At 42.9% G+C, this 24,783-nt stretch overlaps 1 protein-coding gene across 4 annotated transcripts in view; it reads right to left on the bottom strand.

Annotated features, from left to right (window-relative positions):
• LMO1 (LIM domain only 1) overlaps positions 1-24,299 on the bottom strand; it is a 70,471-nt gene extending 46,172 nt beyond the window's left edge. The window contains exons 1-2 of one of the 4 annotated variants that reach the window (XM_027700810.1): positions 24,202-24,272; positions 18,867-18,968 (exon numbers count right to left, since the gene is read on the bottom strand). In XM_027700810.1, coding sequence (XP_027556611.1) covers positions 18,867-18,891 — 25 coding nt within the window. In that variant the 5' untranslated portion in view covers positions 18,892-18,968; positions 24,202-24,272. Of the gene's footprint in view, positions 1-18,866; positions 19,464-23,376; positions 23,501-24,201 lie in introns of those variants that run through there. The other 3 variants (XM_027700818.1, XM_027700829.1, XM_027700802.1) reach the window with 3 other exon arrangements.
• Positions 24,300-24,783: the final 484 nt, after the last annotated feature.

Here is a 24,783-nt window from a genome sequence, read left to right as displayed (position 1 = left end):
AAAACCAAACACCAAATTCTAAAATGGCACAAAAAGATCGTTTAAAAAATGCGATTAAAAAAGCGGGTCAAGGGTTGGAAATTAGTAATTACTACTACAATTAACCAAAATCAGACAGAGACACATGAATTGTGCATATTACTGCAGTTCACGTCAGAAAGGCAAATGTGAGCAGAGCACAGAAGAAAAAGCTGCAAGTTGCAGAACCACTCGTATAATTAACCTCTGCCACAGCAGAAGACCCGCTCTTGTAAGTTTGCGTCATTTGTTTCTAGAGAGAAGTGCTGCTGGGTCCTACACCCAGCTATCAGACCATGCTCTTCACCAGTAACTCAATTCTTTGGAAACCAATATCCTGATTTTCTTCTGGTCTAAGATCTTAGTGCATCTTCACCCTATTAGCAGTACATTTGCCCTTCACCTCCTATTTTAATAGTTCTGAAAAAGATGAGAAAGGCCAACTTCTGAACATCCTGGTATTGAGAAGAGGTCATTTGCCAAAAATGCCACCTGCTAGAGTCCATATTGTTTGAGTGCAAAAGCCTATTGAGAACTGCAAAGAACAAAACAAAGGTTTTCTAAAACAGACTACTTAACACTGGATGGAGACAGAAATACTCTGTATGCAACTAACATCCTTCAGATGATTTTCCTTAGGTTTTGGGGGGACAAAAGATAATTTAACAATTAGCACTTTGTTCCCACTTCAATCTCAAAAGGCCTCTTTGTGAGCTTCCTTGGAACAACTCTGAAAGAGCACAGTGGGAAAGAACAGACTGACTACTGTTTTGAACTATAACCAAAATGAACTATTCTCTAGGTCCTCCCTTGAAGCTATCATCTACTTTAGGCTAGATGAGGGAAATCTAGGTTCAAATCTTATTCAGGCTCCAGTTTAATTTTGAGAGCTCAGAAGGCTCCACAAATCATTTTAAGTTAAAGTAATGAAAATAGGTGAACTTGAGAAGGTGGACAGGCACGAATGATCTCTTCCAAAATAGGGAAGAATCCATCTGTTCCCTTTTAAAGTGCATAAAAGTCTTTGTAGCAGTAATGAAAATTCAGGGATGTAAGTCATGGACATCATAGCAGTCTATTAGAGAGAGGACTGGGGCTGTATTACAGAATACTGTGAGCAGCGGTGATTATATAAAAGGGATGCTGCAAAGGCTGCATAGCAGAGGGCAAGTCAAATGATTCAAGGACTCAAGAATCTCAGTTCTTCAAAAATAGAGGGAGAAATGAAGATTTCTGCCCTTTGAAGAGGCAGGATGAGTACAGAGCCACACAGATGTCTGAAGGAAGCTGTGAATATAGAGTTATAAGGCAGGATATGCTCCTCAGATGCAGAAGGTAAATGGCTGCAGCTCCAGGTGATGCACAGCCAGTGGGTTTGCACCACAGCCAGCACAGGGACAAACGGAAGCAGGCTCTGTCACAGCACTTGGGAAGGTCTCTGCTCTTCCTCTCTTCATTCCACACATCAAACCATGACCTTCAGCCACACGCTGTCCATCAGGAGCAAGACGCAGCCTCCATGCCAAGCACCTCAGGTGAGGTGGAGCTGGTCAGGGAGCTGGCCCTGACTGGGGGCTGCCCATGTGGTGTCTTCAGCTGCCTCAAGCTTCAAGCAGGGGCTTCTGCCTCCCAGCTTCTGCCTGCCAGCCCACACCACCAGCTCCCTCTGCAGTGCATCCCACAGGACAGCCACCAGGGGCTGAAGGCACGGAGTGCTTGCAAGCACCCCAGAGTCCCACAGCAGAGCAGGACATGGAATCATCCTTTTGAGCTTTCTGCATGGGACTGTGGCACAAAGGAGCAATGTTACATTCACCACTTCCCATTTTTCTCTTCAGATTTGGTTCCTGTGAGGCCCCCTACGCAAAACCAGCCAAAACCACACAAGACTCAGGAGAAGACTAAGCACTAGTTGATCAGTCATCAACTAGTCATCAGACCAAATGCTGACAAACGCTTAAGTAGTTGGAAATACTTTTCTGTGTATATTTTAAAAATGGCAGGTTCCACACAACTTCGGTTTACCTTTGTATCAGTTCTTCTCAATTGGAGCCCATAATACCAGAAAGTCACAAAAAACCCCAGTATGTCCTGCTTTCAACTCATGAATGCCCTTCTCCTCCTCTTCCCCTACTCAGTGACTACACTTACCTCCTCCCATACACAGAGTCCCAGTTTACTTTCACATTTCCAAAGATACTTATGTGTTTTATTGCATATCTCTTTGCTAATATTTTTAAACACAGCGACATGCCTTAATTTGTTTGTGCATTATTCCCAAATTGTTTTTCTCTATTTAAGAGGAAAAGGACTTTGCCATAATACACATTATACAGCAGAGTAAATCAAGCAAGGGGGAAGGTGGGGATGACATATTAAATTGCATAAGCAATACAGAAAGCCTTAGCCAGATTAGGATTTGACACAGTATAACACAAAATCTTACTCTCAAAGTAAACTGGAAGCAGGCTGACAGCCAGCACCCATGCTGATCTGCCCTTGGGTCTGGTACTGAAGCAAGAATTACATGAACTTACATGTTTTTTTGCAATTCAGCATGTAGCATTCAGGCCTGAAATCCGGAGACCAGAATTTCATCTCACTACAGATTACCAAAACTTGCTATTTTGAAAAAGTTACTTTATTTTCACTGCACTTCTCAACTTTTTTCTAGATGCTTAATTCAAACACTAGAGATTGTTTCTTCTCTTCTGTATGCACACACTGCCTTACGTAGCATAACACCAAACAAATATAAACACCAGTAGGATAGAGTTCTGTTGGGTTTTTTATTCCTACATGATGTCCTAGTGATTTCTCCCAGGACATAAAAAGCATTTTCAGCATTTATTTCATGAAAATACTGCCATTCAGCATCCACAGGATGTGTAAGACCTTTCCTTCACTGGGTAGGCATCTCTGCCAAACTCAAGGGTAAACACTTAAATGGAAGAAGTGCTCTGAGAGCTGGCAGGGAAATGCTGAGTAAACACAGCCCTGCTATCAACACTACTCCTTAATGACGAAATCATTCAGATGTTAAAGTTGCCTCAAGCACTTGATCATGATATGCAGCATGAGGAAAGTTCAAAATCAACTCCTCCTCCTGCATTCTCATACAACTTCAAACAGTAATAGGCACTTACCTGGCTTGCTTTACAGATCTTGCTTTGATAAGCAAAATTTTAACTAGGTTAATACCATTTGAAGAGTATTCATTTAATTGAAACAGAATGAGACTTGTCACACTGTTCACAGCTGGTACTGTAACAACTCACATGACTCTCTCTTGTAGCAGGGACCAGTGCAATAATCCTCACAACTGACTTGTTCTGTAGATCTAATAGAAACTTGAGCCAAGACCAAGAAATATTTGCTTTCTTTGATTTAGCATCATGAAGGAGCATTCTTTGGAGAGTCAGTGCTGTAAGCTCACAAGATAAATGAGAACAACACACATTAAGAAACCCTAAGTGCAGATCAGGATTTGGCAAGGGATTTTTTGAACTCAAATTTTTATCTATCTCCTAGGGATGTGAGGGGGGTGGGAAACAAGTCATCATTCGAGACTAAAACACTTGGAGCCTGTGCAGTGATGAGGAAGGAGCCAACTATCCCAAGCAGAGAGAGGACAGGATGAAAAGAAGCAGAAGCAAACACTGAGTATCCATTAAGTGAAGAGTGGGGACTGCTGCAACATGTCCACGGTTCCTTAGTTCAATGAACTGTTTAACTTGGTAAAAAGTTTATAATGGCAAAAGATGGTCAAAATATTTGTCCCAAGAGGCAATCAGGGCTTTGTTTACTGTACAGAAAATGGATTCATTTGTGTACAGTGAAACATGCCACAACTAAACTACAGTGACCACAAGGCAGCAGCTCCTCCAGTCTAGGAGAGGAGGTGGAATAAGGACAAGACTGTTAGTCTCTGGTGTCATTTTTCAAGTCTTGCAGATAGAAACTGTCTGACTTCATGGCTGGTCACCTACAGGAGACATCAAAACCATTCTCTTTTCCTCTGCCTTGGCTGGTGCAGTTGTTATTGTCGTCAGGTCACTCAGGATTCCGCCAGCACGTATTTTTCTTCTGAGACTGACCACTGGCAAATTGCAACTCTGGATGCAAGCATGGCCAAGTGCCCATGGGGAACACAGAAATTGCACTGGGCACAATTAAAGCTGAGCAGAACATTACTGCAGCATGGCCTCCCTGCTTGCTGTAAGTCAAAGCCTGTCAGCATTTCCAACACCTCTTCCTCCTGGATTTGTTACAACAGTTGTGAGACAAAGAAAAGCAAAAAACCACACCAAGGTTTTAGGTTAGCCTAAGATCTTGGCTTACAGCTATGTTGCACTCACTCCAAGACAACCCAGAAGAATCCCCAAGAAATTGCCCAGGGAAATCTGATCTCTTTAACACGGACGCACCAAACCCTCAAGATTGTTTAGTTGGGAACAGCACTAATGCCTCTATCAAACCCCAAGAAAGGCCTTGGTGCTGTGACTGTCACCAGAAAGGTCTTCAGTCTACCAGACATTACTGGAGAAAGGAAATCAGGAATTCCCACCTTCAGCAAGATGCTCACTGACACTAGCTGGCCCCTATGTCCTGGCTGAAGGTTTAGTGATGGTGGGGCACCTTCCCTGGATGCTCTGTCAGCCAGAGGAACTGCTGGCTTGGGGAAGAGGCTGACAGGCAGAAGCAGGTCCTCAGGAGCACACCTCAGCTCAGCCTGTTTTCTTCCCATAAGTGCTCAGCAGAACTTCTACACGACAGGCTCAGCAGCAACAGGAGCAGCAGCACTGCCTGCTTTGGTCCAGACACTGATGGCGCAGGAATAGAGCAGTTGGCAGCCTGGCATTACTTCCCCCAGAGCCCATCATTGTGTCAGGTGGTTGCATTCAGCAGAGCCTTTTCAAAAGCTACTCCAAGGCTAGCAACTGGAATTGTGACACCGTAAAACCCCACAGCTTTGCACAAGTCAACATCATTAATGTCATTCCCACATTAATGCACGATGCTTTTGAACGTTGGTGCTCACACGAAACCAGGTTAAAAATCTTGAATTCCTGAAAAAGGAGCAGTGATAATGCTGCACCAAGCTCATCTTACTGGGTCTGGGGTTTATTTTCCCATTCAAAAGAGCACTCTGCTGCAGTTTTTACTGCAAGCAATCCCACCTCATTATGGTCAAGCCTACAGGGTGGTACATGCACAGGGGAAGAGAAGATTATGTGATACTTAGAAGCTGCACTTGGTGAAGAACAGCTGCAGCAGTCAGTATCCCAAGTATGTAACCACAAGAATTATGTTTCTCTCCCACCCTCCCCAAAGTATTTAATTCAGGGCAGGAGGGGTAGAACGCATTCACCTTTGAGCTCCTGTGCCACAAGCAACTGCATTCATTCAGCTTCCCTATTTAACTAAATGGAGTTCACACATGCTGCAGTATAAAGTTACCTCTTGCCATCTGAAAGCAGTCCAATCAATGCTGTACACAGAGAGTAGCATTTGAATCAGCCTTAAGTTAATTCTTAGTCGTCGAAACTGTGACAGCATGCTGACCCTTTCAAGTCAACTGGGAGCAGGCAATCTTTGCAGAAGATCCTCAGGCCTTTAATCAGATTCTCAGTGGGTTTTAAAGAGATACTACAGCATCAGTTTGTAAACATCTCTCTGGTGAAAATAAAGATTACTTCTGACCTAGCCAATTACTCAATCCCAGAAGATATATCCTAGAGTTATAATTGAATGAACTATAGGGAAAGAAAATATATTTTAGGTAGGGGGTAACAAACTCAAATCCCAACTTAGGATGCAGGCAGCACTGTATCCCATGAAAAGATCAGATACATAGCAAAATGAATATAAAAAAGTCTATTAAATCATCTAGTCCTTTCTCCTACCAGGGTAAGATTGCTCTCTTGAGCACAAAGCCCTTCTTAGAAGATTGCAAATTATCAGCTGAAGCCCTTCCTGAAAAGCAAGTATGGTGGGGAAAGACCAAAGCATTGTTTTGAGGAGACCAATAGTATCAGGTATTTGTCTGCCACATCACAGAGAATCTGGGGCAATATTTCAGTCTCTGGTAGGATGAATTTGCTGCAATATAAGTAAGGAATAGGAAAGAAAATACTGGAGAAAGAAACCTGTGCTCAGCACCCACACTGTCAGAGACATTAAACAGTCTCTTGTTGCATTACCTTAAAACTGCGTTTTAGCATGCAGAGCCATTGCACTCCATTGTGGAGAGATATAATTACTGACTTAAGAAAAAAAAGAAGTTATTTATTCTGGAGCTATTACAGACTAATGTGTAACAGACATCACCCGATGGGCCGTAAAGGCTCCAAGGGCCATTACAGCCTCCCAGGTCAGGACCTACTTGAAGGTTTTAGAGTTTGTGGATCACTGCTCTCAAGCAGAACAGCACAGGCAACACCTGCACACAGAAAAGCTAGGGGAGACTTCTGGGAACAGCGGCTGCTTATGCATTTTTGCACTCAAATCAAACAAAATCACATCATTGAAAAGAAGTTCAGAACCTGCAGACACGGCTTTTGCCATTCTCATCAGGGAGTTCACCTGAAAGATTGTAGCATTTATATATTTATATAAATATAAACATATAAAATATATTTAATTTTTATTTATAATAAAAATTATTGTATATTATATTATATAATTTTTTTTTTTAATGGAGTATTGAGGAAGAAAATGACACTATACCCTCCATGCTTCCCCAGCAGGGCCCCCTTTCTATTCTACTTTCACAGAAAACTAAAATTCCCAGCCAAGTGATGGGTTTATAAAATTTTAATAGGAAAGAAAAAGGTAACCTCAGGCAGGATCTTATGTGCAGACTTTCACCATAAATGAATGTTCATGAAAATATGGGGTTTTATATGGAAACACTGACAGTGACATAAATGCCTCAACATGGACTGACGACCGAGACAAACTAGCAAGTCCCACCTCCTGCAGCCAGAGGCTATCATACCATCTCTTTCTCTAACCCAAGAAGTCAGCTTCATGCCTCCATTATCCTCCAAAGAAGGCTGATCTAGATACCAACTCTTCTAAAGCTCAGAAGTTTTCAATTTGCTAGCCTAGAAACATTCTTAGCCATTTCTAACTACTTGTTCTAATGTTTTGGGGTAAAAAGTCCATTCTCCTTCCTTCCTGGTGCCTCTCCTCTCAGTGTCCTTATAAAGGACAGACTAATCAGCCTTCATTTTGCAAAGGTAGACAAGCTGAAGCACAGATTGGTCTCCATGGGCATCCTCTCTGCCCTTACTTCCACACTGATTTACTGTCCCTTAGCATAAGGGATCTGCCATTTGCCCATGGTAGACAAGGTCTATCAGTGCCTCTCTCCAGCATTATTAACAGTGATCATTATTTGCAGTTTCTTGGTCAGTTTGTTCCAGGATTACATTTGCCTTTTACCAGGTACTTCATACCTCAGTCCTTTGGAGGTCAACCACCACCTGCCCAAAGCCATCCTTTTCCTCTTCTTCTGCCAGTTCTAGCTGACAGTAAGTCCTGCATGCAGATGGCTAGTGATCCCAAAAGAGACTAGCTGGGGCTCCTGGACTCCCTTTCTTTCTGTTGAGAGCTTCACACAGGAATGAAACCAATGGACAAGAGCACAGGACTTCAGTCCCCCGCCCATCAGTTACCTGAACTGCAAAACCTTTCAGTGGTGTTTTCATACAATGAGCAAATTTGTACTTAATGTCACACAGTACCTATTCCACCCTCTGTACTAAAAGGTCAGCTGAATGACTTCTGTTTGAAAGCAGAATTCATGGCTTTGGTTTCAGGATCTAAAATACCACTTCTGAAGACAGTGATGCTCGAGCTTCATTTCCCCTCTTCTCCCATGTTCGGAAGAGAAGCATTATTTCTCATTCACAAAAAAACAGATGCCACAAGGAACAGTCACATCCTGTTTAGACTGTCATTTCTTAAAGCAGCAGGAATCTAAGAGCAGTGCTCCATAGCTAAGGTACTAAAGAATCAGAATGGGTAAGGTTGGAAAAATCATATATAACAATCCTGCACAGAGGTAAATGAGTTTGTTACTTTTTGCCAGCCACTGAGTGCGTACAAACACTTCTACAAGTCAAAATTTTGCTTCTAGAAAACTTGAAGCTTCTTAATTGCAAGAGTAAGATGGGTAGCCAGGAATGGTACCTGTGCAATAGATAAAACCAGTGGTTCTCTCAAGTGTGATGGAAACCTGAAGTGGCCAAGAGCCAGCTCCACCCAAAAACTCCTTCTGATCTCTGCAGAATTTAATTGGCATTCTCTTTAGCACACACACACAAGGTAGATTAAAGAAAAACCCAAAGAGTGTGAAGGGTGGAAGCACCATTACACAGTATTAAAATGTCAGAGATTTGAGCTCTGTGTTGGTTTAGTCATGAGTTACCAACAACCACTGATGGCAGACATAAAGCTTCCCTTAAATTATTAAGCATAAAACAGCAGACTGTAATATTTTGCTAAACCAAAGTACAGACACAGACAAAGATGTCATTTCAATATTTGAAACCAGCAAGTTTAATTTAAAATAAGAGCAAACCAATAAGCTCAGAAAATAGCAATGTGTGAGAGGAAAATTACACTGCTAGAGAAAAAAGTGGAAGGACTTAAGAAATTTATAAAAGTAATCTCCAAGTGGAAATTAGAAATCAACCCCTAGAAACAGAATAACACAAAAGAAATATTACTGTCCACTTTCTAAATCAATATAACACTGCTACACGACAGAATTACCATGGTAACTCAAGTAAAAAGAATAAAGCAATTCTTATTATTTCAAAATAAAATCACAGCCTGAAGCCCAGCTTTTATTACAACTGCTGATAGATCGCTGGCTTGTATTTATCTGAAATATTGCTTTTCAATCAGCTATTTTATGAATGTACAAATTTCACTGAGCAGCCCACTTAGACCGAATGCTTAAAACCCCCCCAAAAAACTAGTCAATGAATTGATTATACATATGCATACTTTTTTTTAAAGGGAGCCTTTTATTTTTTTTCTCTATCCAAATTAAAGAGAGATAGGGAAATGAGTGAGAGTAAATTTAAACCTTGTTTAGTCTGACCTCTCTAAATTCCAGCTTAGATTCCCTGGAAAAATACAAAAACAGTAGTAAGAAAGAACAAAGAGGAATACCAGCGTACCCAAAATACTGCGGCCCCTGCGCAAGGACAGGGAATGTGTGTGCATCAGGGGGGTGTGCACAAACACACACATAAGAAGAGATACATCTGTTCCCTTCTGATCAAAGGAAAATAGAAAACACTGTCTAAATACAAAGTTGCTCAAGGACGTTTTGACTTGCCCTGCTGGGTACTTCAGACTTTTAAAAACGTTGTTTGTACAGCTTGGAAAGTGCATCAAGTACAGGATACTTGTCTGTGTTTCAACTGCGCTGAAGGCAGAGCTCAGTCAGGTTTCCCCACGCCTCCACTGCTGGTGCCACCTTTTAAACACATTAGTGCAAGGAGAAAACCAGCAGGTCACCTTCTGCTCTCCTCCCCCAGATGTTCAAAAGAGCATCGATCGGGACCCAAAAGCAACAGTCGTCTTAAAAATAATATGCTCCTTCTCTGCCCCTGCCCCTCCTGCCCCCAGCCAAAGCAAACACCCCTGGACCAGCTCAAAACCCAGACTAGATATGGGGCAGAGCTCCATTGGCCTTGGAGAAAATGCATGGACAACCAACACAACTGCTGGCTAAAAAGTTAAGGCACTATCTACCAAAAAAAGGGTCACTAAGCAAGTGCCTGTAGACTGTCCGGATGTTTTACAGCACAGTCTAACCTAATTTTTTTCTGTTGCACCCATGAAATGGCAGAGGGGAATGAGACTGACACAATCATAGCAGGAATTGGAGGGGAATGTGACCAATGCTCATAATTATGGCAGGAAGATAGGCTAGTGAAGGCTTTTCTTCAACAGTGTGCAATTGCTTGGACTGAACCTCAGGGGTAAAAAAAAAAAACGAAAAAGTTAAAATTGCCTATTGAGAGGGGATCAACATAACTGCTTCTAAAACAGTCAAGGAGACCAACTGTTTCAATAGCATTCTGTCCTTCCCAGGAGATCCAGAAGTTATTTCTCTCTTCTTCTGCAGAGGTCTGACCTCGTAACCCAGCGTGGGGCAGCAGGCAAGGTGGGACCCACGCCCAGCACTGTGCCACAGCAAGAGATGGCATTGCAGATCCCACCTTCCTCTTTTGCTGGGCAAGGCAGCAACAGCTGTGCAAAGAGAAAGCAGAGATGAACAGACCTGGGACAACTAAAACACAAAAGTCCACTTCTGACTCATGGGGGTCAGGCACATCTCCCCAGATATCCAGGGCTTAGTTCCAGGGAATGCCCACTTGGGGTGCACAAATTCCTTAATACTGGCAAAATGCTTTGAGGATTAAAACCAGCAGTGATATGCCAAGTATCATAGCTGGAAGTAAAGACAAATGCTGCAACAAGAGCAATAAACCACCTGCCAGCTGTCTTTTATATTAAAATATTTCAGTGTTCTTAGAGCCGCTTAATTTCCCATCTTGCTTCAAGTCCAGAGGAACTTTGTGGGTTGCTAGCTTCGCCATGCAGCAGTGACATTACTCATTATTTTTAAAATGGATTTAGAAGCTGTGATCACACTCAGCTCAATCTAAAAGTATGCACTGTCTATTAGTGTAATGTGGTCCTTTGCCATCTACTGCAAATGGGTTTAAAAGCAGTGGTGGAAACAATGTGTGCTTAATCTGAACACGGACTGCAGAGAGGTCGCACACTCAAATATCCTGTTTTATGTGGTATCTGGTTGTATTTTAAAACACTCTTTTTAGAGACTTCAAGCCAGTTGAGGTCACAAACAATCATATACAGATTAGAAAAGGGAAGGGAGCTTAGGGCAGCCAAGGGGAGGCTGGTCTGGCACACTGAAATAGGACACTCTAAATATCACTTAGTATTTCTTTAAAAAAAAAACTGGCAGAAGTAGTAAGCTTCAGAGAAACAATAAATGCAGAGGTGGTTAAAGAGTTTTTATTCAAATAAAGTCTTGCCCCAGGAGATGGAAGTAGAATCTTGAAATATGGAGATAGGATTTTACATGTGCTAAAAGCATCACTGTGACACTTTTTGGAAAAAAAAAAAGGGGGAAAAATACCTTCGTTGTTATACATGACAAAATAGCAACTAAATGTTTGCTTTGATCCCAGCGCGTAAAGGGTGAAGCTTTTAGGCAAGGAGCGGCAGGTGATCTCAGCTCTTCTGCAAGTCCTAATGCTCCTAAAAGCCACTCTTCCAGTTTCTGTAATTGGGCATCAGTAGTTAATGTAGTATTGACTGCATTACATGCTCCTGTGCATCCTCTCACTAATGCCAATTGCATCACCTTGTACATTTACCATATTGCTTAGCCAATAGCTGTTAAAAGCAATCCAAATCATGAATCATATAGGAAACTTTTAGCAAGACACGACATCCAAAGGAGACAATTTACAGTTGAGTTAATCTGGGTACATTAGCGAGACATGGATTCAGGAAGACAGACCAATTTATGTTACTTTAGTTTTACCCTTTATTGCTTTGTATAGGCAAATGAATGGAAGGGCATGGACTAAAAACAGATATAAAGGAGTCCTTTTCAAAACAGATCTCCATTCTGTGCAGACAGGTCAAAGGGTTTGAGACTGATGCTTATTTGGGCTTTCACAACCATAACAGGGTACTTACAGAAATCATTTTCCACAAAGGAGTATAAAGATAAATATATAATGGATTCTGAATAATGTTCAGCACCCACCCTCACTGCAAGTACATTAGGCAGAAACCAGGTGGTTCAACACTATCTAAGGCATGGCCTAGCCACGAGTCACCTGCCATGAAGAGTCCCCGGTAGGTCTGCTCAGGAGCTCTTTCAAGGGGGAATCCAAGGCAGGAGGTGTTCTGTAAAATGCACCAAGGCTCACTGGCTCAAACCAGTCCTCTGCTGGAGGACTACCATGTCACTTGTCAACATACAGAAAGCCCAGTCTTCTCCTACCTACTTGCCTTGAAGAGACTTCATCCTTTTGAAACACATACCCATTTCTCTGGAACAGAGGGAAAGCATACAAGCAATAAAGAGATATTGGTTAACCCACATCAGCTGCAAGGTAGAGCCAACCGGGAAATAAATTAGTAGCAAGTTCCCTCTGAAAAAGTACATTTTACAGAACAATTTCACACTGGATGCTTGACCAAAAGATGCATAGCAAATCGACATAGCCCCTTTCTGCTTTTCTGATCAAGCTCAGCAGCACCAGTAAAATAGAGATGGGGAAAAAAGGACAGCTAGGGAGTGTGCTGTTGCCTCAGCTTTTATGGGTAGTGAGCAATTTGTAGCATTTGTGGAGGGGAAAGAAAAAAAATTAAAAAAAAAAAAGAAAAAAGTGGTAAAGGAAATCTAGGGGAAATAACGGCTCATGAGCCAAAAACTTTTTACAAAAGAAAAACTGAACTGCATCCTTAAATACTGGATTTCAAAATACTGGAAACTCCGATGTTCTGAGCTTAGTTTTAAAAAAGATCATGCTCCCCTTTGAAAAGCTTCCAGAAGTCCCCTCGAAAGAGTTGCACATGCAGGGAAAATGCCAAAACAAAGCATTTTCACTAGCTGATCAATTTAAACAGCTGTGGTAAAGCTGCAGCCACTGGCACCATCATTAACAATTTAAAGCATGGCTGCTTTTGTCTTCCTTCCCAGTTACATTCTCATTATGCCTTTTTATTTATTAGAAACACAGTCCTCCAGAATACATTTCTATATCTCAGATCCATAATAAACCAAGTAGGAACATCCCTGGCTTCTACTCAAATGGATGTTTACATTGGCGAGAGGGTTAATTGTTTAATTCTGGTCCAAGTTCTCTGCAGTTCAGTCATGAATATGCAACAATCATCCACTTTTTTTTTTTTAAGAGAAACTAGAACTGTTGATATAAATAGTTGTAAAAGAAGGCAAATAGTACTTTCCCTGCCCAAATCACCCTTTCAGAGTTTGATTAGCATGCAAGGAGCTCTGAACGTTGGCGTAAAGAATTCAAAAATGTTCAATGCAATTTAAAAAAAACCTCTAAATTTGGACAAGAGCATCCATTATCTGCTTTGATACACAGTGTGAGTAGAAAGTAGTTTGCAAGAACATTCACCGGAGAGCTGAGAATCTGTTTGCACAGATAGCACCCCACATGGCGCTTGAAAACTTGGTCTTGGGAGTCATCCCATTGGAAGGCAGGGAAAACACACACACACACACTGAGAACTGAGAAACAGTAGCTGTGGTGAATTGTTCTCAGACCATCTATAGGTTTAATTATGTTAATCTAATAGTGAACAACTTTCATTTTTAAACGCCCTTCCCTCCACCCCCAAGTCTCCAATGAATAGGAGCGACATTCACTGAATAAATCATCCCCTGGCAACAGTTACGCACATTATTGAAGTTGGGGGCAGTGATTTCTATACGGTTTAAAACAATGTCTATGTATTCCAAATTATGACAATTCTGTCCAATTTTTAAAAGATGTAGACCCATTAGAGTTTTATAGTTCAGCATTTAGCAGCATCTGCAGTGCCTTTTTTATTATTCTACTGCAACACTTAATGCTTGATGCCATTATTCTGATTTTGAATTGATTTCAAGTAAAATATCTTATTTGCCATAAACTTTCATATTCTTTACCTAAGTAGGACTCCTCACAGATACAATCAGTCATAATACTAAAAGAACAGTTTGCCTTTAGCAGAAATGTAATAGTTCATGCTAATGACAGCAAAGCAAAACTTTGAGCAGCAAGCACATTTCCAAAGAGAATAAAACCATCTCTAAACGCAACGCCTGAAAACCTTAAGAAAGCCTCCAAATGAAATCAATTAATCCTCCAACCATGATAAATTTCTTAACCATTTAAGAAACGTATTTCAGACTCTGCTGTGACCCTTTATCACCAGACCTAATGGATTACTTTATTAATAATGCACTGCTCTTAAAAGGAATTTTTCTGAAGATTCTACCATGAGAGAGCATTTTTGGAATGGCTATGACAAACAGGCTGACATGTTCACGTTGTATCTATTAAAGATAATAAAATTTAACACTAACTCCAAAGAAGACAAATTATGTTCTGCTGCCAGGGTATCAAGTATACTTTCTACTGTATTAAACCAAAATTAGAGCAAACTAATTTCCAAGGACAAGCTTCTTCTTTTGCCCTATTACCAAGCTGAAAAAGGTCCCTACACTGTTTTAATGCTTGTTATGTCAACCAGACAATTATCATGTGTCAACAGCACCTGGGAATGAAGTATGATGACACCCTATACAGATGCCAGCCCAGATCTTTCAGCTATCTAGTCCTGAACGAATACTAGGAAGTATTTGATTGCCCAGCAGGAATATTTCTATACAAAGCAGTTTGCTACTCGTAGACCTGCTAACTCCTTTCACTCTTCTGCCCATAGGATGAGATTTTATTAAATGGATATCTAGGTTATCAGTGCTCCAACTGCAGCACCCTGCATTTCTTGGAAAGGTATAGGCAATTACTTTACTATCCTGTGGTTCCATCACGCTTTGTGGTATTTGCTGCTTCAGGGGCAGAGAGCACCTCTAGGAAGATTACCTTATCTCCACATTTAGTCAGCTTTGGAGAAACAGTCCAAATTTTTTTTGGTCTTTTCTGGCCAGACCGAGATTTGTGGTTTATTCTGCTGCCAAATGTGCTCTGGTTTTATTCAGATTACTGCTTTGACAACTTTGACAACTTCCTATCTCCTCTTCATGAATATATTAATCCACTCCTGTATATTTGAGTCACAAAAAAACATTGTGTCATGAACTAAAGCCAGACCTAACCTCCAAAATTGCACTAAGACCACATGCGTCAAAATCAAGCCCTCAAAAATCCAACTAACCCAGCTAAGTAGGCAAAAATAAGGTCTTTGGTGACCTTTATCAATCATTCTTTGAATAAGCTGATGTCTGGGAAGATACATAGTCATTCTTTATACCTGGTAAGCTAGACAGCAGTGGACCATGGAGAAGGTCTGAGGTAGAGGGGAAAAGGAGATACAAAGAAAAAAAAAAAGAGATCGCTTCAGGGATATTAGGCAAAAGAAAAATTAAATTCCATGTCATGTGCAGAAAAGCCACCCTGCCATTTCCCCTTTTCTGTCTCTGTGTGATTCCTCAATAGGTATACCTGAAAAAGGTACACTAAAAGAAACAAAAGACCCCAGCAGCACGTAGAACAGCTCTTGTTCCTACATGGCACAATTTGTACGTGCCTTATTTTTGTGTGTATAATGATTTTTACTGACAGAAAAGGATTGCTTGGACCTGTGTCACTGGAGACAGATCTCTCTCCATATTCATCTACCTATCTGTAGGTACCTCCATGTGGCAGCTGGCATACTCATTTGAGAAGCCAACCCACAGCTCTGCTGTCCTGGCTAGGGCACTGTGGCAGCATTCCTGTGACTGCCATTATACAATCAATTTCACTGCTTTTCTGATTCCAAATGCTGCTTTTTTTTTTTTCCTTCTGTGCAGGGTAAGATGGGCTCTTACACAACAGGGAACCCAACTGCTCCTACTAATCCAGTTTCAAATTACCTAATATTCATTGCCCTAAATACCTCCCATCAACCTAAGACCCATTCTCTAACCTCAATGCACACAACCAATAAGTATCTGTATTTTTCTTTTCATTTTTAAAGAAACTATGATTTTTTTTTTAAATGAAACCCAAGGTTTGCATACAGGTACACGTTTAATGGAGTGCTCTGATATATTATTTACTTGGCCTACTCTTGGGATCTATTTAAACAGTGTTCTGCTGGAAAACACAAAGGATCCATGATTTGGGGTGCTACTGTCTATGCAAACACCAGGATGAACACACAGCTGATCAGTGATTTTACAAGTGCACACACACTCCACAATTTGGTTGAAGGATACTCTGTCTAGTTAACACAGCACAAGTTAGCTGAAAGGAAACTTTCACCCCCCACACACATAACAAAGAGCCATGATTTCTATTAGTGCATTTCATACCATACATGCTGATTACCAGGCTGTGCTTCATTGTTAGCAGAGATTACAGCTGGGATAAGCTGCAGCTTTTTCCTAATTGCTATTATGATGACTGAATTTTTGTTTTGTGTCAAGCATTATTCACACATTATACTCCAAAATTTGATCCCTCTATGATGCATTATTGATTCCATGCAGGCAATCACACTGCCGCCAATGTGAAGAATTAATTTGGGCTATTCTAGTTGATTTGCATTGCTCCATCATAGCAGAACATAGTTCTATGGGGAAGCACAAATTGAAAAGGAAGATTTAACAAAATATGGGAAATGTTGCTGTCCTTTAAAAGAGATGAGTCCTAACAAGGGGAAAAAAGTCCCCCCAAAAAACCGCTAACCCAGCACAACACGTGTGGTCCAGAAAGAAATAAGGTCAATCAGCCAAATTCATCTTAGTCAGAGGAAGGTTACAAGAGTAGCCTTATGCCTCTAATAAAGTAAACTAGCTTGCTTCAACTTACATTGCCAAAGAAAACAACTGAACACCTCTGAGAGTGACACTGCTTCAAAGCCTTTGAAACCCTGTTAGCTTCATTTGTTTTCCCAGCATAAGCAATACTCAACCACTTAGTGGGTCTTTTATCCACAGTCCAGTCAACTGCAAAGCTGATCTAGAAGATGTGTAACAGATGCTCCACATCTACTTCTCTTTTTTTAAAGCTCTACTGTGTTAACAAAGGAACTTATGAGATTTTAACAGAAATAAAGCCGGTGATTTATTTTTTTTCCCCCAAATAAGATTATTTCCCAGTTTTGGGATGCCAACTTAATTAGAGTGGAATAAATTCAGAAGGGCAAGACAACTCATACATGGACTTTGATCTAACAATGGTCAACTCTCAGTCAAAATCCAATTGAATCTGCATAAAAGTGGGCACTACTAATGATGTATTCTGCTTGATCTCATATTTTAAAAGTGTAAAAGCTTTGTGAAAAGTCCACATTTTGTCATTGTGCCAAATGCTTCACATCAGAATGAAACAAAACCTCATATCCCATCCAAGAAACTAGATTCAAATTCTATGGGCATGAATACACTAGATTGATAATTTTATAATTCACATTTTTAATGACATAAAAACCTCAAAATGCTAGGTCTAAAATATCCGGTAGTATTCCCCCCTCACTCTTTTTTGGGAGGCAAGGAGAGGAGAGAAAGAAGAGAAACTTTTGGTCTTTCAGTAGTCAAGCCTTCTTTCCAAATTATTCTCCAGCACAGCACTAATTCAGTTCAGATATGGGTTGTGAATAAAAATCATATCGGTCCAACTTATTAGCATTGGGCAGCTTTCAGTACTAGTCACAAAACACGATTAGCACCACCCTGACACAGGAAAGTAAGTGACTTTGAATTACAAGTTATTTTTCTCATAAATATTTTAGAAAGCAATACATATATTCAAGTAAAATCAATGCTACTGCCAAAATGCTCAACTTCCAATTTCTCCAAGCTCTTTTGCTCCCTGTGAAAAGCTGTCTCCTGTCTACAGTCTTACAAATATTCAGTAATTTCTTCTACTTTCAAATGACAACTGCCTACAACTCTTTTTTTAACACTTAAAGAAAGTTCTGAAATAAATTTTAAAAGAATCCACTACACAGCACATTTCATCTGTTTATGAAGGTGAAATGAAATTATGAGATAATAGTTACAAATGTGCATTAAAAGTTAAGATGCAGTTCCCACTTTCTATACTCAAAGTGCTGCCAAGGTCTTCGGCGAGAGGCAGCATCCTCGATGGAAGCCCATGTGGATGGCTACAGAAGTGTTCTGCTCTGCCTCAGTTTTAATCTTTGCTTTCAGTGTACAGACCATGAAGGAAGACCTAAGCCACAAAGCAGCCTTAGAAAAAAACTCATTAAAAAGTTGTGATTAGACTTACCATGTTCATCCCAGAAACTACTGGTGACTGAGCAGTTAAGTTGCACACCCTCATAAGCAATGTGTAAAAGATGCGATGGGGGTCATTCAGGCTACTAACTAACACTGTCTGTTATCCTTTACATCAGTTTGTACCCTTTAAGCATCCTTGAAAAGGACTAGTCAGTCTTAAGAAAATAAGTATATGTGAAGTCCTAAAATAAGTCAAGCTCTCCTTCAGCTTCATTCATGAAATTACCTCCCAAATGAACCTACACTTCTGCCATTAAGAGAAGGGAGTAAATTCTTAGAATAAACCAATGCTTTTTTTTTTTGCCAGAGCAGCTTATTAGCTTATTGTCATAATGTTTATAGCTGTGAAGAAAAGCTGTGAGAAATACATATTGAAGGCGCACATTAAAGAGACCCAAATGACATGCAATGAAAAGGAAAGAAAATCTCAAAATTAGATTTACAATAAAAGCTGTTAAAATAAACAGGCTAAAATGGATATATTAGAGTAACTTGCAAAAAGAAAAATCAAAATAGATATTAAAAAAAATAATCAAGCTCTTTCTGCTATGTCCTTCAGCAAACAGAGCCTGGGGTAAACCCTTCTTGACTGGTTCGATCATGTCAGAGAAGAGATTAAAAAAAAATAAACAGCAAGCATGCTTTTACCTACACAAGAGAAAAACATCAGAAGCTGAATGCAGAACACTCTGATATGCACAGCGCACATCTGTTTCAAAACTATTTATTTCTACATTAGCAGCACACGGAAGACACCAAGCACAGGCTTACACAATCTCAGCCCACCTACCGTCCTCCTTGTCCAGCACCATCATCTCCGCAACCAAGAAAAGTCCGAGGACAGATGCTCCTTCTCCAGCAGCCTCCGCTCAGGGGAGAGGAGAACAAGTCTCTGGGAACACAAATGAGCTACGGTACAGCTGATCGTCCTTTAGCAGCAAGTGAGCTCTAATTACCCAGTTGTCCAGCTTTTAACCTAGATTGCACTCAGTTAGAATTACACTCAGAAATAAAGCACTTTGCAGATACAAAAGCAGTCTCACCTACTTTTGTGCCTCAGAATTGCAAGGAACTAAAACTGCAATTTAGAAAGAAGGGGGATCAGAGCTGTTTCTTTGGTTCTCACCTTCTAAATGGCTCAATTTACGCAGTATAATCTATTTTAATGTAATTGCCTTTGATAGCTCATAACCCTGGCTGTTGCAACTACACAGCTTTCAGCCTTATAAAGTGTTTTCCCTTTGGATTTAAGCAGAATCTAAATCTAAAATTATATTCAGAGACGGTAGAGTACCTAAGCCTGACTACTGCTGCCTCTGCCTCTCGATTGGTGAGCCTTGCACACTTGCTATGAATAAATGCACACGTTTCCCAGGGCCCCCTCTCGTCCTCCTGCCAGGGTTTCCTGGCAGAGCGCGGCTTCCCGGCTCAGCAGCACCACCTGCAGCCCGCCCGGCCCCCGCCCAGGTGCCGCGGGTCGGGGGGGACCCGCACCGCCCGCCTCTCACCCCGCGCCGCGCTTTGTCCCCGGGACTGCCTGAGTCCAGAGCACGGCCACGCTCCAGATTTGCTCCCCTAAGAGCACGGATTTTGTCTGACACCAGCCAGTAGCTCTGGCAGGTCAGAGGCTCAGAACTCTCCGCAGCTGATGCCGCCGACCCGACCCGGGCTGCGTTACACCAGCCCTGCTGCTCTCCCAGCTAGATTTCACACACCTCTGGTGACCTAAAACTTGATACTAATTTTCTGTACAAACATTTTAGGTTTGTTTTCATATGTAGGTATTAGTTTCAGGGAATACTCCAGAGAATACAGTTCCATTTTCACTAGGTCGATATTAAAATGAATTTACCTAATCAAATGTGGTACAAACCCTTTCAGGTTTGCTCCACTTTTCAGAAATGCCATCAGGGCCCAAATATAAAGTGACAAGTTGGGGTCCCATGTCTTTTATCCTTTCTGTCGCAACTCTCAATCCTTTTTCAGACAAGTCATCTGTTGTCTCCGATGGCTCTCGTAAGGATTGCGGGATCAGACACTTCACTACGAGAGCGACAGCACCATTTCACTCATCATGGTCTTTTAATCTGAGAAAACATTTGATTTCTGCTTTAATGATACTTCTTCCTCCCCTTTACAACTGATACACCGGTACTCTAAAGAGCATGATAGCGGGCTCAAGTTATATATCCTTAATACCGATTTTTAATTAGATTCCTTATCCCCAGCTGAAGTGGCTTTTCCTTCTCCCTTCATTCACAATACTTAATCCTAACAGTCCTTGAGAATATTTGATGTTAAATGTAACGTTTTACGTTGAACTGTTTTCATCTAGCACTTCGAACAACTCCTGTTTCCTAGTGATACTTGTTTGCAAGTGTTGAATATGTATTTTAGAGTAAGAGTGCAACCACCATAAATAATCACTTTCTTTTAGGAAGTGTCACAAACTAAAAAGGAGGAGGATTTTATCACAAAGATTAAAGTCTAATAGTTAAAAGCATCCATGCAAAAACTAACAAAAACACAGACTTTTCTAGATTTGAGGTAGTTTAATACTTTCAATATACTATTGGTCTCCACTAGAAAATGGTGAACTCCAAAAATGTTCCACACGTGTGTTTCTGAACTTTTCCACCTTGTCACCTTCAAAAGGGACAAACTTACCCCAAAACATATGGTACATTTTAACTTACACTATTTGGTAACTACAAGAAAGGCAAAGTTTTGATGAAAATGAAGTTAGCTATCGTCTGTCGCAGGTGACTTCTGTGGCAGAGCAAACCAGCAGGCATAACGCACTCAGGAAAAAATACGTGGTACCGGATCAATGTACATTTTATTCCCTTACTGCTCCATCATGTCATAGAGGCTGGATTACTCCCTTAGCAAACAGATTTTTTTTTTTAAACACTTTATCTGCTTACTCATTTCACACACCAACAATAAAAAAAAAGTTTTCCAACCCCCACCACGTTTGTACAGAAATTAAAGTCAACTACAATTAACACAATCTGTTGGAATTAATCATGATACCTGATGTCAGTTTACTTTTTTAAGCAGAAATCTGGTCTTTGCAATCAAAACATTTATGTGTTTGAGAAATATCTTAACTCTCATTATCTTGAAATTTATAAATGCGCTGCACGGTGTGTAGGTTGGCTTGCCCACAGCAAATTCTGCACTGATTTACGCAGTGGAACTGACTAAAATGCAAGCCTTGAAGTTTTTCGCTCTCAACCTTTCTCTCCTCCACCCCTCTCGCCTCTCTTCTCTCGGTTCCTAACATTTGTTTTGGGAAGATATCTGCAGAAGTTCCACTGTAAACCAGTATTTTCTAATACCAAGTCATGTTGCATCAGTCAAGTTATATTATGTCACTTCAAACACACAAAATGCTGTTACCTCCCTGACATAACTCGACGCAATGCCACAACACATCAAGTCAGAAGCATTATTATTGTTGTTATTTTTTTCAGTATGCCCCTTCATCCTCAACGATATTTGTAAAAACCACAGAAAAGTATTACTGTGCCTCTACTACCTCTCGGCACCACGGAGCGTGCTTGCCAAGGAAACTTTTCACTCACAAAGCCGTGTAGCAGTTATTGGACTGCAAGGGCGATACTGGTGTCGCACTGGGGCTGGCACACACCCCTAAGGCAGCGCCACAGCCCTGGCCTGGAGCTGGAAGAATGGGCAGCTCTCTCTGAGGCCGTGGACCAGCTTGCCAAGTAGCCTTCAGGGACGCAAAAGCAAGGGGCACATTGCCACCTCTACCTACAAGGCAGCAAGTGTCCTCCCTGTGATGCACCAGGGCCTCTGGGAGAGGTAATCCTGAAATCCTGTCTTCTGCACACAGTAATAACTATGAATATGCCCAGGCTGCCAGAGACCTCAAAAGAAGAACACCCCTCAAAGAAAAACCCTACGTGGCGAGGCCTCTTAAATCAAGGGGAGAATTGGATACTAGCCACAACACCAGGATTTTGAGATGGTAGAAATCAGACCAGGCTCTGGGAAAAAAGGGTAAAAAAAAAAGAAAAAAAGGAGCCATTTATGGGAGTAAAACAGACCCATTTTTATTAACAAGCTCATTCAAGCTTGATTTCAAAAGGTATTGGTTTAGTTAGCAAAAGCTTCCATTTTAGTCCATTTGTAACCTATGCAGGTCCAGCATCCCCTTTTAACATTCACAGATGAGCGGGCAAGTGGAGTCCATTTGAATCAGGCAGAAAGAAATGTACAAAGGTAAAATAACCTCTTCATAAAAAAAGTTTCTTCTCTCGGGCTCACGTCCTGCCCCCATTTCTCCAGTGCACCTTTAAAAGTGAGCATAATTTCTCCTGGAGCATAACTACTCCATCAACAGCACAGGAGATTCCTAGGCATTACTGCACCTTGTTGCCCAGATCTCCACATCCCTCTCATCAGGGGTTTGTTTCCTACTTTACTCCTTTTTAAGTGCATCCCGCCCTAATTTCCTGTGTACCTCTACAATCGCCACCATTATTCCCTTTTATACAGCCGCTCATGAAATCTCCTGGAAGGAGGCTGTTGAGAACTGTCTGGATAATCAACGGTTCTAGTTTCATTTCCTTACACCACCATCACTCTGGCCCCGAGCTCCTTGTGTTTAATGAGTATGTCTGCGACACTTGAAAGAGCCCAAATACCCCCATTATGAAACCCTCTTCAGATCTCAGTTTTTCCTCTCAGCTCACCTGTGCCTCTCCCCTCTGCGATGGAGGCAGCATCCTGCTGTTAGCCCGTCAATCACACTGAAACAGATACAGGTTGGCAGGCACCCCATGACAGAGAGTCACCGGGATGAAGACATCATCCAGTTATTATTATTAAGGGGTATTAACAGAGATGTTAAGAGCCCTTCCTTCCTTTTCCTCCAACAGTCAAGCAAAATTTAGGGGACTCTTGCAATACAGGTCATCCCCAAAAGCGAAGTCGGAGAGAAACACAAACCTTGCTCCAAATACTAGTAAGAAATTATCCTTGCTTAATTCCTCAGTCATTACTTAACCCTTTTGCCCTAGTGCAAAGGGGGTGAGGAATGAGAAAAGTCTTTCTACTGTTATCTCTCGCTGACCAGTTAGATAAGTTCAATCCCTCTTCTCCAACACACGCGCTGTCGACTGGAGCATTATAGACCCCATTAATAACACTACATCAGTTTACTTCAGAGGGCTTCAAGAAATCGGAGGGGAAAAAAAAAGACGCTGGGAGAGGGATTCTCGGCCCAGAGGCATGTGACGAGCGTGCAGCGAGACTCCCTGCCCACGCACCTCTCTGGGGCAGTGAGCATTTAACCTTCTCGTTGTCAGCGCTCCGGCCCCCTCCCATACAGCCGATCGCCCAAGCCAGCCCGGCTTTTCTCTTCGTGCCCCGTCCGACTCGGCGGTGTCGCGGCGGGCGGACTCTCACCGTTCTGAGGCAGAAACTCCAGATCAAAAGAAAAGGGGAGGGGGAGAGGAAAAGAGGAAGAAGGGGGGGAAATAAAAAAAAAAGCGAAGGAAAGAAGAAAGCATCTCCCACTTGTCTCTTCAGCCTGGCATACACTTTTCCGAGTTAGAGCCCCCCGCCAGCCCGATACAGGGACATTCTATGGCAATTCACACGAGCGCGCAGGGCCGCCCTGCCCGCAGCGGGAGCGCGGGGCGGCATTTCGGCACCGCGGCCTCGGGTGCCGCCGGAGTTGGTCCGGCGGGGACACCCGCTGAGGCCACCGGCGCCGATGGCGGCCCGGTGACGGGGCTGCGGGTGTCAGGCGCTGCCCCACCGGCCGCAGCCCGCACCGGGGCCGGGGCCAGCGCCGCCGTGTCCCCAGCGCGGTCACCGCCGCACCGCCCCGCCCGGCCTGCACACCGCGGGGAGCGACCCGGCGGCGCTGAGGGGGCGCCGTTCCGGGCGCCCCCGGGACCCCTTTGTGAGCGGAGCGGTGCGGGACAGGCCGGGCAGCAGCGCCCTGCCGCGGCGCGGGGCAGCCCCCCCCGGCCCCCGCTCCTTCCTTCCCTCCACCCGTCCGCCCGTCCCTCCCTCCCTCCCCGCCGTCTCCCGCCGCCGGGGCGCCCGGGAGGGACCGGCGAGCCCCGCGCCCCGCTCCCACCTACCGTCCTCCTTGTCCAGCACCATTGTCCCGGGCGCCGAGGGCGGCCGCCGCCGCCGCCGCTCCGGCTCCTTGGGGCGCTCCCCCTCCAGCCGCCGCCGCGCGGCCCCGGGGCGGGCGAGGCGCCGGGCCGGGCACCCACCGGGGCGCTGCCGACGCGGGGGCAGCGGCGCGGCAGCCCCGGCGCTGCCCCGGGACGCGAGTTTGGAGCGGCGCTGCGGCGGGGCTACGGCCGCGCTGGGCGCCGGAGAGCTGGAGCCGGGCTGCTGCACCAGCCGCCTCGCCACCGGCCCCGCCGCTGCAGCCCGAGTGCCAGTTTAGGGATCAAAGAAGAAGGGAAGGGGTGGGGGGGGAGAGAAAAAAGGTAAGGGAGGACCAATATCGGGGGCTGCTCCCCCCTGCTCCGTCCTTCCCCAACCTGCGCTGTCAAAAATTGTCTTAATGTAATCGCGTGTGATCGCTCACAACCTCTCTCCCCTTTGCTGTTGCTACTGCAAGAGCTTTCCAGGCTTCTAAAGTGCTTTTCTCTTGATTTCACTCTAAATCTAAAATTATATTCAAAGGAAGGGGGGTGGGAGGGAGGAAA

The sequence above is a fragment of the Neopelma chrysocephalum genome, unplaced genomic scaffold (assembly GCF_003984885.1).
Source record: "Neopelma chrysocephalum unplaced genomic scaffold, ASM398488v2 Primary Assembly neopelma1_24, whole genome shotgun sequence".
NCBI classification, from domain to species: domain Eukaryota; kingdom Metazoa; phylum Chordata; class Aves; order Passeriformes; family Pipridae; genus Neopelma; species Neopelma chrysocephalum.
Note: the sequence above shows the minus strand (reverse complement) of the source record. Positions and strands in the feature narration are given on the sequence as shown.